The sequence below is a fragment of the Octopus sinensis genome, linkage group LG21, assembly GCF_006345805.1.
Source record: "Octopus sinensis linkage group LG21, ASM634580v1, whole genome shotgun sequence".
NCBI classification, from domain to species: domain Eukaryota; kingdom Metazoa; phylum Mollusca; class Cephalopoda; order Octopoda; family Octopodidae; genus Octopus; species Octopus sinensis.
Window position 1 is genome coordinate 9467043 of NC_043017.1, and position 17500 is coordinate 9484542.

General features: G+C 38.9%; 2 protein-coding genes and 1 non-coding gene across 3 annotated transcripts in view; 2 read left to right on the forward strand and 1 right to left on the reverse strand.

The window, feature by feature from the left end:
- Positions 1-1551, forward strand: part of LOC115222999 (DNL-type zinc finger protein-like) — a 20733-nt gene extending 19182 nt beyond the window's left edge. The window contains exon 3 of the transcript XR_005003380.1: positions 1524-1551. The gene's annotated coding sequence lies outside the window, so the exon portion shown is untranslated. The remainder of the gene's footprint in view (positions 1-1523) is intronic.
- The window catches only part of LOC115222977 (estradiol 17-beta-dehydrogenase 8), a 41359-nt gene that overhangs the window by 11604 nt on the left and 12255 nt on the right, over positions 1-17500 (reverse strand). Inside the window, exons 2-5 of the mRNA XM_029793400.2 lie at positions 5593-5721; positions 4025-4212; positions 1304-1399; positions 21-106 (exon numbers count right to left, since the gene is read on the reverse strand). Coding sequence (XP_029649260.1) covers positions 21-106; positions 1304-1399; positions 4025-4212; positions 5593-5721 — 499 coding nt within the window. The remainder of the gene's footprint in view (positions 1-20; positions 107-1303; positions 1400-4024; positions 4213-5592; positions 5722-17500) is intronic.
- Positions 5841-5959, forward strand: LOC115223049. The gene has a single exon (XR_003882769.1). It is a non-coding gene; the product is annotated as a 5S ribosomal RNA (ribosomal RNA).

Consider the following 17500-nt stretch of genomic DNA (forward strand, 5'->3'; position numbering starts at 1 on the left):
ATACATGGACACAAACTTACCTGGAAAGTTCTTTTGCAGCGGATTTACTTAATCCTTCAACTCCAGCTTTTGATGCTGAGTAGTTGCATTGTCCAATGTTCCCATACTAGAATGACACACAAAGAAAAAGGACCAATGTTACTAACAACACCAAGTACCACTATAAATAACGTGAATTCCTTACATAACCCTTATTGTATTTCAAATGCTGAATGTCTGCCCTTCATCCAAGCTGTAATGGTTTCGTATCTGCTTTTCTGACATATTTTTGAGTGTAAGAGCAGTATGACTGAATGGTTGAGGAGTTTGCTTTGGCATCTTAGGCAAGAAACATTTTCTACAGCCCAAGGTCGCGCCATATCTTGCGAGTGAAACTGGTCAGAGAGAAACTATACAGAAGCTCTCATCAGCTGGATTCGGACTCTAACCACACGTCTTGGAATACTCAGCCACTTAGATGTTGATTCAGGAACAGAACGCAAGTGTGGGGCTTTCCAACCACATGGTTCCAGGTTCAGTCCCACTGCATGGCACCATGGACAAGTGTTTTTCACTATAGCCTTGGGTCAGCCAAGGCCTTGTGAGTGGATTTGGTAGACAGAAACTGAAAGAAGTCCAGTGTGTGTGTGCGTGCAAGTATCTTTGTGTCCATGATTGTCTCCTCGTCGCCACTTGGCAACCAGTGTTGGTGTGTTTATGTCCCTGCAGTTTAGCAGAAAGAGACCAACAGAATAAGTATCAGGTTTTAAAGAAAGGAAAGTAAGTCCTGGGGTTGAATTATTCAACTAAATATTCTTCTTGAAGGTAGTAACCACCATAGCATGGCCACAGTCTAAGAACTGAAACAAGTCAAAGATAAACAGAGATTTAACAGATCTTGGTCACTTATAACCATGGCAACCAACCCTATGAGCCCAAGGACTTGAGACCGTAATGTCCTGGGGGTTGATGATGGTGTCAGACTTACATATAAGACAAGAAAATATGATGCATCTATAATATTGCTTTCAGATTTTGGCACAGGGCCTGCAAGCTCAGATGAAGGGGTAAGTTGATGATATTAACCCCAGTACTCAACTGCCCTGAAAGGAATTTGAACTCAGAACATAAAGCTGGATGAAATGCCACTAACCATTTTTACCTGATGTGCTAACGATTCTACCAGCTCACCACCTTTCATCTGTAGTTAATATCGACAGAGATAAGGAGTGCAAAAGCTCTTCACAATAAACAACCAACTCCCTAATCCACCCCCATCACAAAGATGACAGGGGGTGGGGTGGGGTGGGGTTTCCTTACTCACCTGCCCAACAATGCTTGCAATATTGACGATGGAGCCACACTCAACATGCTTGGTCATCATCATCTGTGCCACAGCCTTCATCACCAGGTAGGTACCCTGACAACAGAATAAAAAAAAAACAAAACAAAAAATATCAGGTTTAAAAACACAACCAGGAACCCTTCCATCTTCATCAGTTTCTTCATAAAGAACCCCTTTAAGCCTTTTAACATACAGAATTCATCATCATCATCGTTTAGCGTCCGTTTTCCATGCTAGCATGGGTTGGACGGTTCAGCTGGGGTCTGTGAAGCCAGAAGGCTTCATCAGGCCCAGTCAGATCTGGCAGAGTTTCTACAGCTGGATGCCTTTCCTAACGCCAATTGCTCTATTAAATGTGAATGCTTATCTATTCACACTGCTTTGAACCAATCATGCATCACCTCACAGCTTTGACATTTCGATAATGTCGTTATTTCTAGAATGACTTCACTACAATCAACGGAAACAGTCTTTGTAATGGATATTAATTTGGACATACAACTTAACTTGAGTGTACTCATTTAATGCCATAAACTGCAGTATATAGGCACAGGAGTGGCTGTGTGGTAAGTAGCTTGCTAACCAACCACATGGTTCCGGGTTCAGTCCCACTGTGTAGCAGGCATCTTGGGCAAGTGTCTTCTGCTATAGCCCCAGGCCGACCAATGCCTTGTGAGTGGATTTGGTAGACGGAAACTGAAAGAAACCTGTTGTATATATGTATATATATATATGTGTGTGTTTGTCCCCCTAGCATTGCTTGACAACCGATGCTGGTGTGTTTACGTCCCCATCACTTAGCAGTTCGGCAAAAGAGACCGATAGAATAAGTACTGGGCTTACAAAGAATAAGTCCCAGGGTCGATTTGCTCGACTAAAGGCGGTGCTCCAGCATGGCCGCAGTCAAATGACTGAAACATGTAAAAGAGTATATTGTCCGGAGAAATCGTCTCATATAGACTGAAATCATGTAACCCCTAACACTAGTCCTAACATTGGGGGCTGAGAAAATTCGCCTGCCGATATAATCTAAGCTTTTAAGCATTTGTCATCGTCTATAAAAGCTGATTTCTCAGGTTGGTACTTGAGAAAATCCATCAAGCCAAGTGAAATGTAATCACAGTCGATGCTGGTGTCATGTAAAAAGCACCTGTCACACTCTTAGAGTGATTGATGTTAGGAAAGGCCCCCAGCAGTAGAAACCATGCCAAATCAGACTGGAACCTGGTGCAGCCCTCCAATTTACCAGTTTCGGCCAAACCGTCCAACCCATGCCAGCATGGGAAGCAGATGCATGATGATGATGATATACTGCGATTCATGGCATTAAATTTGCACATCCAACTTAACTTTGATGTACAAGCAGAATATTCTAGAATGAGAGGCTGGATCTGGCCAGTTTGTGCACAAAACGAGAATATTTGGGGCAGATATGGTAGGTGGAAATACTGAAGGGTTAAAGAAACACAGTTTCAATGGATAAATGTGTCGATTCTTGTGTCCACAATGTAGCCATCACCACAAGATATTTCCACAGAAGACAGCTACTCCATCACTCACCACTTCCACAACAAACATACATCCCATTACTCAGCACTTCCACAAGAAACATACATCCCATTACTCAGCACTTCCACAAGAAACATACATCCATTACTCAGCACTTCCACAACAAACATACATCCCATCACTTACCACTTCCACAACAAACATACATCCCATCACTCAGCACTTCCACAACAAACATACATCCCATCACTTACCACATCCATTACAAACATCCCATCACTCACCACTTCCACAACAAACATCCCATCACTCACCACTTCCACAGTAAACAAACATCCCATCACTCACCACTTCCACAACAAACATCCCATCACTCACCACATCCACAGTAAACATACATCCCATCACTCACCACATCTACAACAAACATACATCCCATCACTCAGCACTTCCACAACAAACATACATCCCATCACTTACCACATCCATTACAAACATCCCATCACTCACCACTTCCACAGTAAACAAACATCCCATCACTCACCACTTCCACAACAAACATCCCATCACTCACCACATCCACAGTAAACATACATCCCATCACTCACCACATCTACAACAAACATACATCCCATCACTCACCACTTCCACAACAAATATCCCATCACTCACCACTTCCACAACAAACATCCCATCACTCACCACTTCCACAGTAAACATCCCATCACTCACCACTTCCACAGTAAACATACATCCCATCACTCACCACTTCAACAACAAACATCCCATCACTCACCACTTCCACAGTAAACATACATCCCATCACTCACCACTTCCACAACAAACATACATCCCATCACTCACCACTTCCACAGTAAACATACATCCCATCACTCACCACTTCCACAACAAACATCCCATCACTCACCACTTCCACAGTAAACATACATCCCATCACTCACCACTTCCACAACAAACATACATCCCATCACTCACCACTTCCACAACAAACATCCCATCACTCACCATTTCCACAACAAACATCCCATCACTCACCACTTCCACAACAAACATCCCATCACTCACCACTTCCACAGCAAACAATCACCACATCACTCACCACTTCCACAGCAAACAATCACCATATCATTCAAAACTTCAACAGCTGAAGACAGATACAAAGAAACAAACCTTTAAATTGACATCAATAACTTTATCAAAATCCTCATCGGTGCTGCGTATCAGCAGATTGTCACGGGTGATGCCAGCACAGTTCACAGCTACTGTCGGAACATCCTGGAACTGCTTGGACACCTGATCCATCATCTCTGCTACAGACTGGGGCAGTGAGATATCAGTTGGGAAAGCATAGTGGTTCCCTAGAAACATAAGCACATGTGCGTTATCATTGTATGTTGACAAACGATATCGGGTGATGATATCAGTGAGAATTTTTTTATACCACATTGATCTCACAGTTCCAAGGAAATGAGGTAAAGAGTTGAGTAGTTCTGTAAATGTTAGGAATACTGTCTCTCCTTTCTATAATTGACTAAGAAAAACAGAAAAATCATTTGCCAATTTCCAGTACATACATTTACATTTGACAGATATTTGTCCTCATCTTGTTTGTTGTTAACACAATGTTTCGGCTGATATACCTTCCAGCCTTCATCAGGTGTCTCGGGGAAATTTCGAACCTGGGTTCTCATTCCTCAGGTATTTTTCGATGTTGTTAATTATCATTATTATTATTCAGGTCACTGCCTGGAATCGAACTCGAAATCTTGGCGTTAGTAGCCCACGCTCTTAACCACTGAGCATATGGCATAGTGGTTAAGAGTGCAAGTTACTAACCCCAAGATTCTGAGTTCGATTCCAGGCAGTGACCTAAATAATAATAATAATAATAACAACATTGAAAAATACCTTAGGAATGAGAACCCAGGTTTGAAATTTCCCCAAGACACCTCATAAATGCTGGTGGGTATATCAGCCAAGACATGTTAACAACAAACAAGATGAGGACAAATATCTGTCAAATGTAAATATTGAAATTAAGTACCAGTTGCATACTGAGGTCAATCTCATCGACTGGCCCCTGCCTCCCCCAAAATTTCAGGCCTTATGTCTAGAGCAGAAAAGAATAATATATGTACCTGTCATATACTGAGATTGGTTCAATTTATTGTTGCCTTCCCAAAACTCTGGCCTGGAAGCCTATACCAGAAACCATTATCATCATCATAACACAGGTGTGGCTGTGTGGTTAAGAACCACAGTCATGTGGTTTTGGGTTCAGTCCCACTGCCTGGCACCTTGGGCAAATGTCTTCTATAATCTTGGGCCAAGCAAAGCTTTGAAAATGGATTTGGTAGACAGAAACTAAAAGAAGCCTGTTGTGTGTGTGTGTGTGTGTGCCCTTGTCTAGACATCATGTGATGGTTGTAAATGAAAATCATCATCATCATACAAGTGATGTCGTTTGTTTCCAGTCTTCCATGAAAAACATGTCTGGCCATGGAGAAATATTACCTTGCTTCTGAACAGGTGAGGGTTGATGACAAGAAGGACACACATATACATGATAGATTTCTTTCAGTTTCCACCAATCAAATTTACTCCCAGGGCTTTGGTCAGCCAGACGTTATAGCAGACACTTGCCCAAAGCGCCATGCAACGGTCTTGAACCCCAAATCATGTAGTTAGGAATCAAACGTGTTTGTATTTTAGCAAAACTCAATTTGTCCAATAAATACCTGGAGTTGCCGACTTCAAGAGCTTCAGTGTTTCTTGTAATCCTGGCGCTTGGACATCAACCGCCGCCACCCTGGCTCCTTCACGGGCAAACACCTCGCATACACTGCGACCTATACCACTGGCAGCTCCTGGATAGCAGAAAACAGGTAAGCAAACAATTAAGTGAACTGATGTGAGGTGTGGGAGGAGGTGTTATGAGGGGGGGAGGCTTAAGGCACTGTGAAGTGGAGATCATCATCATCATATGGCTTACGGCCATATCACGTTGAAAGCACCGGTTCTCGTCCGATCACCGAAGTTAAGCAACAACGAGCCTCATTAGTACTTAGATGGGTGACCGCTTGGGAAACCTAGGTGCTGTAAGCATTCCATTACCTTTCAGCGGTGGTGCCCCAGCATGGCCGCAGCCTTCGGGCTAAAACATTTTTAAGGATTTTTAAGGATCAGTTAACATCCACTTTCCATGCTGGCATGGGTTGGATGGTTTGATAGGAGCTGACATGGCCAGGAGGCTGCACCAGACTTCTGTGTCTGCTTTGGCACAGTTTTTATGGCTGGATGCCCTTCCAAACGCCAACCACCCTACAGAGTGGACTGAGTGCTTTTCACATGGCAACAATACTGAGATGTTATGAGAAAATGTTAGTGAGTACAAATGTGAGTACGGACAGTTAGTGAATACATCAGGATGGCAATTGGCAGAGTCAGAAAGGCTGCTGCTCCTTTTTAAGGAATGTGACATGATGCTGTGTGTAGCCTCCAGTGATCAGCCTGGTGCAGCTTCCTGGCTTCCTAGATAGACCCCAGTTGAACTGTCCAACCCATGCCAGCATGGAAAACGGACGTTAAACGACGATGATGATGATTCAGCATGACACAGTGTGACAAGGCTGAGTACCCCACAGACATGTGTATCCTTAATGAAGATCTCAAAGAGATTCATCGTTATCATCATTTAACATCCGACCCATGCCAGCAGGGTTAGTGACATTGCCCAGGCATGGCTGCTTCCCAACACTAAGGTTTTGGGTTCAGTCCTACTGCACAGCACACTGTGTGAGGAGTACATGCGTAGAGATTCATCATGACACACAAAGTGATAAGGCTGGCCGTTTAATTACAGGTACAACTCATTTTTGCCAGCCCAGTCTGGAGCAATGAGAAATAAAGTGTCGCCATGATTGTAAGCTGAACATTCAAAGAACTAAGCCACATGTTTTCAATGCGAGTGTTGAAACATGGGGCAAAACCAGTTGTGCTGTGTAGGCAGTGAGACTGTATTTACCACTTAAACACACTGATGTTACTATGGGGATTGCAAGAGACACAGTACGGTGAACACGTATAAAGGCAGCACTGCAATAGGGGGCAGTGAACCATGAATGTTATAATGAAGTAAGCTTTATATCATTATGTGATTCTCATGCTTCAATGACAAAATATTTTGTTTGTAAACATATATGTTGTTTCTAAGCCACCTGTCACATTTCCACCCCTTCATAGACACCCAGAAAATGGGAGAGCCTCTAAGTTAGTGCTTCTCGACTTTTAATATCTGGGCCCAATCCAAAACCTGGATTTTTTTTAGGCAGGGTCTCCACACCAAAAAGAAAACACAAGCCAACAGCAGGAAAATTTATATTTAGATTCATGGAAGGGATCATTAGGGGCCACCGGAAGTACGTTTGAGGGTTACATGAATACCTGGGAGCTGCAGTTGAGAATCACTGCTCCCAAGTAGTCGTTCAATCAGCTAGAAATAGCAGCTAAATCTCATCATCATCGGCCTCTGGAAATAATTGTCTTGAATCTTGAAACTCATAAGGCCAGTTTCCCATTTTCCATGGCATACAAGTGACCAAGATCACTTGAAAACAGTCCATCACAAGGGGTCACTCCTTTAATGCTGAGTGGACTGCGGCAATGTGAAAGGGGTTTTGCCGGAAAGCCTTTAACCACAGGTCTGCTCAGTTAAGCATGACCCAGTGCTAAGCAGCAACAGCATCCAGTACAAAGGAGCATCTATATGGTCACACGGTTTGCTAGAAACAGTAGCCAAATCTGCCTAAAATCACACCCTATCATCTTCAACACAAAAGGACATGTTGGATAATGTATTCTTAGGCTCTCTGCACATGGGACAAAAGAAGGGATAGTCATGGCTGGAATGTCTTTAATCAGTGATCTGCTCAAGGGACCCATGGCTAAACAATAACATCTGATAGAAAAGGGCTTCTACGTGGTTGCTCGTCTTGCTAGAAATAGCAGCCAAATCACCCTAAATATTACATCTTACTTCTGCAAAACAGAAAGGCATATTGCATAACGTGTTATTGAGTTTCCTGCAAGTAGGACAGAAGACAGGATGGTCACAGCTGGAATGCTTTTAATCGTGGACCTATTCAATTGAGGATGAACAGCATTTGATAGAAAGGAGCCTGTATGTAGTCACTTGGCCTGCTGGAAATATCAGTCAAATCCCCTCCAAACCACACTTGAGCACAGCCAGTCTAAAGCTGGTATCAGTGAGTGAGCTGTGTTCGATTATGAAGTCTGTAGTGTTTGATTATGAAATATGTATATTAATTGGTAAGTTACATATAATTAATATTCAATTTACAGACTTTTCTTCCAATTGGGAGATGAAATGAGAAAAACAAGTTCGTTATTAAATATCATTTTATGGAGCTAGACAGATGTTTCAGAGAAAAGGAGGGGTGGTCTGTGTGAAAATCTCATTTAAATGAAATGAGAGAGGTGGCGGCAGCTCCTTGTTAGTGAACAGGTGGGCAACCACTGTCCTTAGCATCTTAAAAAAAAGGGATATGTTGGATAGCTGTTATCTGTGATGAGAACACCGTTCTGTTCCTGATATAAGCAAAATAGAAAGGGCTTTTGATCATCGTTCTGTTTTAGCTAGGGCTGACTTGGGGTTAAACAACAGTACTAACAATAAATAAAACCAGGCTATCGATCATAGAAGCCACCTTTGCAAACAAACCTCTAACAATACACGTCTCCCCTGCCTCTTGTTTTTTTCTCTGTCTTCTCCCTGGTTTGAAGAAAGCAAAAACCTCAAAAATATGTAATGTAATATTTTCTCATCAGCCACATGAATCAGGTCAGAAATTCACAACACACACACACACACACAGATATATATACATATATATATATACACGCATAAATATGGATGCAAATCTATAGGTATAAATATGTGAGCATGCCTATATATATATATATATATGTATGTATGTATGTATGTATATATGTGTGTGTGTGTGTATGTATATATGTGTGTGTGTAAATATACATATATGTGTGTGTGTGTATATATATATGTGTGTGTGTGTATATATATATATGTATGTATATATATATGTATGTATGTATACATATGGTATGTGTGTGGCTATGGGTATTGACATGTGTGTATGTGTATGTAACGTGAACATACACATATATGAACACAGAGCACAATATTTCCACTGTAAACAAGAATGAGCTAGTTTGGGCCGGTTTTGAAAGCCAATAACTTACATGCCCTACATAGCAAACAGCCTGATTGTTTCTTTGGTAGTGGTAATTGTTGCTGTTGTTGTTGTTGTTATTATTTGATGTAGTTCTGTATTTAAGTATGAATGAATATACACACATAATACATATGTAGATTATGCATGTATGATATATGTATGTGCCATAGTGTGTGTGCGTGTGTCTATAATTGTTTAAAGACATACATATATATATACATACACGCAATTGTATATTCATATATACATTACAGAAGCGTTATACTTGTAAAGAAATAATTTGTATATATGACATCGCTTCCAAGTTTTGGTGCTTCCCCCCCCCCGCCCTCACCCTGTATGTCTTTGCTTATCTGTGGCCACGTGTTATGGATTAATTGAAGGCGACACGGAAAGAAAAGGAAACCAAATTTTATCAGACTATTGATGTAAATAATGAATTTACACACAAACACACAGATACGAGCAAACATTGTAGTACATACGACAAACACACACTTAACATTACATACATACAATATACGTATAACACACTTATAAACATTACATTACATACAAGACACACATATACAATATACATACATACATTACACATACACACAAATATATGCAAACAGTACGTTACAATACAATATACACACACATACATACATAAGGTAAGATACATCATCATCATCATCATTTAACGTCTGTTCTCCATGCTGGCATGGGTTGGATGGTGCAACTGGGGTCTGGGAAGCCGGAAGGCTGCACCAGGCCCAGTCAGATCTGGCAGTGTTTCTACAGCTGGATGCCCTTCCTAACGCCAACCACTACGTGAGTGTAGTGGGTGCTTTTTACGTTCCACCTGCACAGGTGCCAGACGAGGCTGGCAATGGCCATGATCGGATTGGTGCATTTTATGTGCCACTGGCACGGAAGTCAGTCAAGGCGGCGCTGGCATCGGCCACGATTTGGATGGTGATTTTTACGCGCCACCGGCACAGAAGCCAGTCAAGGCGGCACTGCATATACATGCAATGCAAATACACATGCAATATACATATAACACACACACATACAAACATACACAGACATAAATGTTGCATTACATACAATACACTCACGACACATACACATAGGTAGCATTACATATAGACAAATACACACACATACAAACATAACACTACACACATACATACATCGATGTGTAAAATGTCTGCTGTTGTTGCTCTTGTTATTTAACCCCAGGTCGGTACTGAATGAGCAGACCTATCTGCAAAGGAAATCGGAGGTGGGAGTGAACATCTAATCTTTCTTTCCACCACCCAGACTATATTATCCAAGGCAGCGAGCTGGCAGAACCATTAGCACGCCGGGAGAAATGCATAGCCATATTTCATCTGCCATTACGTTCTGAGTTCAAATTCCGCCGAGGTCGACTTTGCCTTTCATCATTTCGGGGTCAATAAATTAAGTACTAGTAACGCACTGGGGCCAATGTAATCGACTTAATCCGTTTGTCTGTCCTTGTTTGTCCCCTCTGTGTTTAGCCCCTTGTGGGTAGTAAAGAAACATATATTAACCTGGGTTCTCATTCCTAAGGTATTTTTCAATGTTATTATTATTATTATTACTACTACTATTCAGGAATTGAACCACTATGCCATATGCCCACGGGCATATGGTGTAGTGGTTAAGAGCGCAAGCTATTAGCCCCAAGATTCCAAGTTTGATTCCAGGCAGTGACCTGAATATTAATAATAATAATGATAACAACAACATCGAAAAATACCTTAAGAATGAGAACCCAAGTTTGAAATTTCTCCAAGACACCTGATGAAGGCTGTCCCTCTAAAAAGCACCCACTACACTCTCAGAGTGGTTGGCATTAGGAAGGGCATCCAGCTGTAGAAACCTTGCCAGATCAGAATGGAGCCAGGTACAGTCACCTGGCTTGCCAGTCCTCAGTCAAACTGTTCAATCCATGCCAGCAGAGAAAGCAGACGTTAAACGATGATGATGATGACGGAACTTAGTTTTTTTTTTTCTCCCTTATTTAGCCTTCTGTAACAGTTTCACATGATTAATTGAAGGGAAAGGCAAACAGTGAAAGAAAAAGAGGGAGAGTGCTGTGTATTAAGTCTATAAAATTGTGCATAATAATAATAATACATTGTGTACAGTGCTCAGGTGCACTACAACTCATCTAAAGTGTATGTATAGTACATAGGGTAATGTACAAGCGTCAGGAAAAGAACAGTGCATGAGTCATGACATACACATATGTGTATGAGTATGGAAGGGGGACAATCAGGTGTAGTTTCGGCGGATTTCAGAAAGCATGAGGGCCTTAAAGGATGCAGTGTCATGGCAGTCGACAACTGACGCAGGCAGTTTGTTCCATGCTTCAGCATAAAAAAAAAAAAGTATACAAAGTGCATTAAGTAATCACTGTATTCCAGTCTTCTCCATCTTTCAATGATTAGGAAATGAGAGACTATCTTTTGACACAGACAAAACACAGACTCCGCTTCTAGGTTTTTTTGATTAAAGTTCTCAGAAACAACCCAATAAGTTTACCTTCAATTCAATGAAATTTTCACGGGTCCTGCTAGTCCGTATAATTCTTTCTCCTATGCCATATTTGACAAGTTGAAGTTTATAACCCATCTTAAAACCATTAAACACTACAATTTGTGTGACCCTTTCTCCATTGCCCCCATTAGAAGAAACACCGGAGTAGAAGATCCTTCATTGTTTCAACAAAATAAATCGGATCATGTTGCAATGCATGCTGGGAAAAAATACAAGGAAAACAAATTTTATCACATTAAAATGTATGTCAAGAGGGGAAAACAAATGGTATTCATTACACTGCAAAGCATGCTGGGAGGGAACAAATAAAGAGTATCACACAGTAGTGAAGACATTCCGAGTTCAAATTCAGCTGAATTTATTATTATTATTATTATTACTATTTATAACTATTAACACAATTTCATAGGCACATGATTTTACTCCATTTTCTGTTGACACCCATGTACTAGGAAGGAAGGAAGATAGATAGACAGACGGACGGACGGATGGACAGACAGATGGACAGATAGATAGACAGATGGACAGATAGATAGATATTGATAGACAGATAGATAGATGGATAGATAGATAGACATATAGATAGATAGATGGATAGATGGATAGATAGATAGATAGATAGATAGATAGATAGATAGATAGATAGATAGATAGACATATAGATAGATAGATGGACAGATAGATAGATAGATAGATAGATAGATAGATAGATAGATAGATAGATAGATAGATAGATAGATAGATAGATAGATAGATAGACAGATAGATAGATGGACAGATAGATAGACAGATATTGATAGACAGATAGATAGATAGATAGACAGATAGATAGATGGACAGATAGATAGACAGATATTGATAGACAGATAGATAGATAGATAGATAGATAGATAGATAGATAGATAGATAGACATATAGATAGATAGATGGACAGATAGATAGATAGATAGATAGATAGATAGATAGATAGATAGATAGATAGATAGATAGATAGATAGATAGATAGACAGATAGATAGATAGATAGATAGATAGATGATAGATAGATAGACATATAGATAGATAGATGGACAGATAGATAGATAATAGATAGATAGATAGATAGATAGATAGATAGATAGATAGATAGATAGATAGATAGAATAGATAGATAGACAGATAGATAGATGACAGATAGATAGACAGATATTGATAGACAGATAGATAGATAGATAGAGATAGATAGATAGATGGACAGATAGATAGACAGATATTGATAGACAGATAGATAGATAGATAGATAGATAGATAGATAGATAGATAGATAGACATATAGATAGATAGATGGACAGATAGATAGATAGATAGATAGATAGATAGATAGATAGATAGATAGATAGATAGATAGATAGATAGATAGATAGACAGATAGATAGATAGATAGATAGATAGATGGACAGATAGATAGACAGATATTGATAGACAGATAGATAGATAGATAGATAGATATTGATAGACAGATAGATGGACAGATAGATAGATGGACAGATAGATGGATGGATGGACAGATGGAAATAGAAAGAGAGAGAGTTGGCAAGAAAACACTGATAGCTAGATAAAGATGAGTAATTGACTGACAGACAGACATACAGAGTATGTACAAATGTGTGTGAAAAAAGTAGGGAATAAGAGAGGAGGAAGAGAAAGAGAGAGAGAGACAGTGTGTGTGTCTGAAGCTTTATAAGTTCCTTAACTATGCTGAGTGAGGCAAAGCATTACAGGAAAATACAAATAAACTCAAAGCCAAGGCCATTCTACGTCACCAAACGTCAGAGAGAAATGACTAAGATGCACACACACACACACACACATATATGTGTATATATGTATGTATATTTGTATGTATGAGGTAGGAGTTAATGTACGAGTACTAAAATGTATGTGTGTGCACGTGACTGCTGTTGTGATGTTTTTTGGTATGTGTGTATGTATGTATATATAAATATATATATATATATATATATATAGATAGACAGACAGACAGATAGACAGACAGATAGATAGACAGATAGATAGACAGATAGATAGATAGATAGATAGATAGATAGATAGATAGATAGATAGATAGATAGATAGATAGATAGATAGATAGATAGATAGGTAGATACGTCAATATATGTGTGTATGTGTATATAATTACATATGTACATGAGTGTGTATGTGTACATACATATTATTTTATGGGGGCCATGTTCCATCTTACATTCACATCAGGTTTTCAAATTTGTGTATTGTGTAATCACATGACATTAGTAGCATTTTTCCCCAGATCTTTCTATTCATAAACTACATAAAAAAGACCCTTATTTTATTACTTTTTCTACTCAATTTGATGAGGGCTTAAACACCACACTCTTCTGTAAGTCCTACAGTATTTTCACCTAATAAATTGTATTGAGTTTCTGTTGACACCCATATACTAGGAAGGAAGGAAGATATATAGATAGATGTTTCAGTATTCAGTAATAAATGAGGTCACACTATAGATGCAATCCAGAGATGCAGCTTATAAAGACAGCATGCACACATAAACACATCTCTAGCCATGAGGACCATGCCAAAACAGACCTCACCAGTGCCGGTGCAACATAAAAAGCACCCAATCCACTCTGGATGCATTAGAAAGGGCATCCAGACGTAGAAACCATGCCAAAACAGTGGAGCTTGATGCACCTCTCTGACTTACCAGCTCCTGTCCAACTATCCAGCACATGCCAGCATGGAAAACTGATGTTAAATGATGATGATAATCATCATTGTCATCATGATCTTCCTCTGTGTGTGTGTGTGTGTGTAATGTACTTCTTTCATTTTCTGTCTGCAAAATCCACTCACAAAGTATTCGCTGGCCTAGGGCTATAGTAGAGACACTTGCCCAATGTGCTGAACAGTGGGACTGAATCTAAGGCCTCATAGTTGGTAAGCAAGCTTCTCAACTACATGGCCATACATGCATGCATGTGTGTGTGTGTGTGCGTATGTGCTTGCACACATGCTAGAGTGTAACATACACTAGTAGCCATTAGTAGACAACAAATCTAGTCTTGAGAATGAGGTATGCAAAGATATAAAATAATCAGAAGAAAAAATGTTCTGCATTTATATTTAGAAGGATCTGGTGGAGAGGAATGAAAATGACATTGGCTAAGACATATGAATTATTGTTGCTGTTGTTGTTATTGCTGTTGTTTTTACAAAAGAAAAAAAAAAGGTTACTATCATAGGCATAAAGCAATAATAACTCCTGGAAGGAGAGAGGGTATAGTTAGCTTTCAGTTATAATTCATATCTAGGATTTCTGAATAGGAACGGTAAATCAACCCCAGTTTTTGACTCATGTTTATATTCTACCAACCCCAGAAAGATGAGAGATGAGGATAGCTTCACCCATTCATGCTGGAATTTTTCTCCTGAATGAAGTTGCCTGAAAATTCACAGAAACTATTATTTTTGTCCTAAATAACAACTGAAAAACATTTCATTGAAATCCATTTGATACAGACTGCATACATATTGCAGGAGTGGCTGAGTGGTAAGTAGTTTGTTTACCAACCACATGGTTCCAGGTTCAGTCCCACTGCGTGGCACCTTGGGCAAGTGTCTTCTACTGTGGCCTCGGGCCGACCAAAGCCTTGTGAGTGGATTTGGTAGACGGAAACTGAAAGAAGCCCGTTGTATATATGTATATATATATATATATATATATATAATATATATATATATATATGCGTGTGTGTGTTTGTCCCCCTAGCATTGCTTGAAAACCGATGCTGGTGTGTTTATGTCCCTGTTACTTAGCAGTTCGGCAAAAGAGACCGATAGAATAAGTACTGGGCTTACAAAAGAATAAGTCCCGGGGTCGAGTTGCTCGATTAAAAGGCGGTGCTCCAGCATGGCTGCAGTCAAATGACAAACAAGTAAAAGAGTAAAGAGTATGTTAAGGATATGTTTCATTCTTTGATACACAAATCACAATTTGTATCAAGTATTTGTTTTATAACCCTTATAAATTAAGGGTCAGTTTAAATGGACGATCGGCATGAATGGTTTAAGTAAAACCCAAACTCAGAACTTAATGAGTTATAACTACAAACCACACTTAATTAGGAATTTCTCAAACTCTTCTGGTGCTGCTGTTCACTACAGTTTGTAATTATTATAATTATAGTAGTATTTAGTTTCATCCTTTAATGTTCCGAGTTCAATTCTTACCGTGGATGACACTTCATTTTTTTTTGTCTCTCTGGGGCCAATAAAATATATACCAGCAATATATTGATATACATGCAAGTGTATATGTGATTATCGCCATTGTTTTAATATTTGCTTTTCCCTGGTTGCTTGGATCAGACGGCATTTATTGAGGCAGATTTTCTGCAACCAGATGCTCTTCCTGTCACCAACTCTCACCTGTTTCCAAGCAAAGTAACATCTCCCGCCATGGCCAGACATGTTTTCACAGAATATTAGAAATAAATAACACTGCTTGTAAAACAGTGACTCATTCACAACTATCACAATATCAAGACAAGGAGACACAAACACAATTTCTCGCACACACAAACACACACACACACACATATATATATATATAATATATATATATATATATATATATAAAACAGACTTCTTTCAGTTTCCATCTACCAAATCCACTCACAAGGCTTTAATTGGCCTGGGGCTATAAAAAATAGACACTACCCAAGGTGCATAAAATCTACTTTACTTTTGAACTGAAAGTTTGTGACTGGGTGTCACAGTCAAACATTGCTATTAAAACTAGTACAGCCATATTGTTGTAAACGACACCATTTTGAATGAAATAAGGCCAAAACTGGTATTTAATAAATACATTGACTTAACACAGCATACATTGCATATATTTGATACAGACTGGTTCCAACATATCAAAACCAAACCAGACAACATAATATTGCCAGGTTAAGTTTTGATCAAAGTTCATTTACCAAAAGTAGATTTTGTCAATAATCAATGTAGCCTACACTCTACACATCTTATGACATACATAGCCTCACCTATATTTCTCTTTTATATGCCTGTGTGCGTATGCATATACACATACACATTTTGCTTATGTGTATATACACATATTATATTCTTATATATGTATACATACACTTATAAACATTCTATATTTTTATGAGACAATATGTGTAATTATGTGTGTGTGTGTATGTACATTGACATAAACGCACATATATATGTATGTATATATATATATATATATATATATATATATATACATTATATATATGTAATATATATATATTGTATGTACAAAATAAGAAAATGGAGGAATACACTTTAATCAATCATCAACTACCAGATAATACCCATTCACATAATTTATTAACCAACTACATAGGAACATCAAGATCACACACATATATATATACATATATATATATATATATATATACATATACATATTGTACGTATATACATTATATATATATACATATATATACACATATATATACATATACACATACATATACATATACACATACATATACATATACACATACATATATATATATATATATATATATATATATATATATACACACATACACATTATATATATATTCCTAAGAGGGAAATGAGAGAGACAGTGAGCATGAATGTGAGTGTCCATTTAGCTTTCAAGACAAGGAAACAAACTTACTCAGACCCATACACCCATGCATACAAACAAAACAGGCTTCTTTCAGTTTTTCAATCCACGAAATCCACTC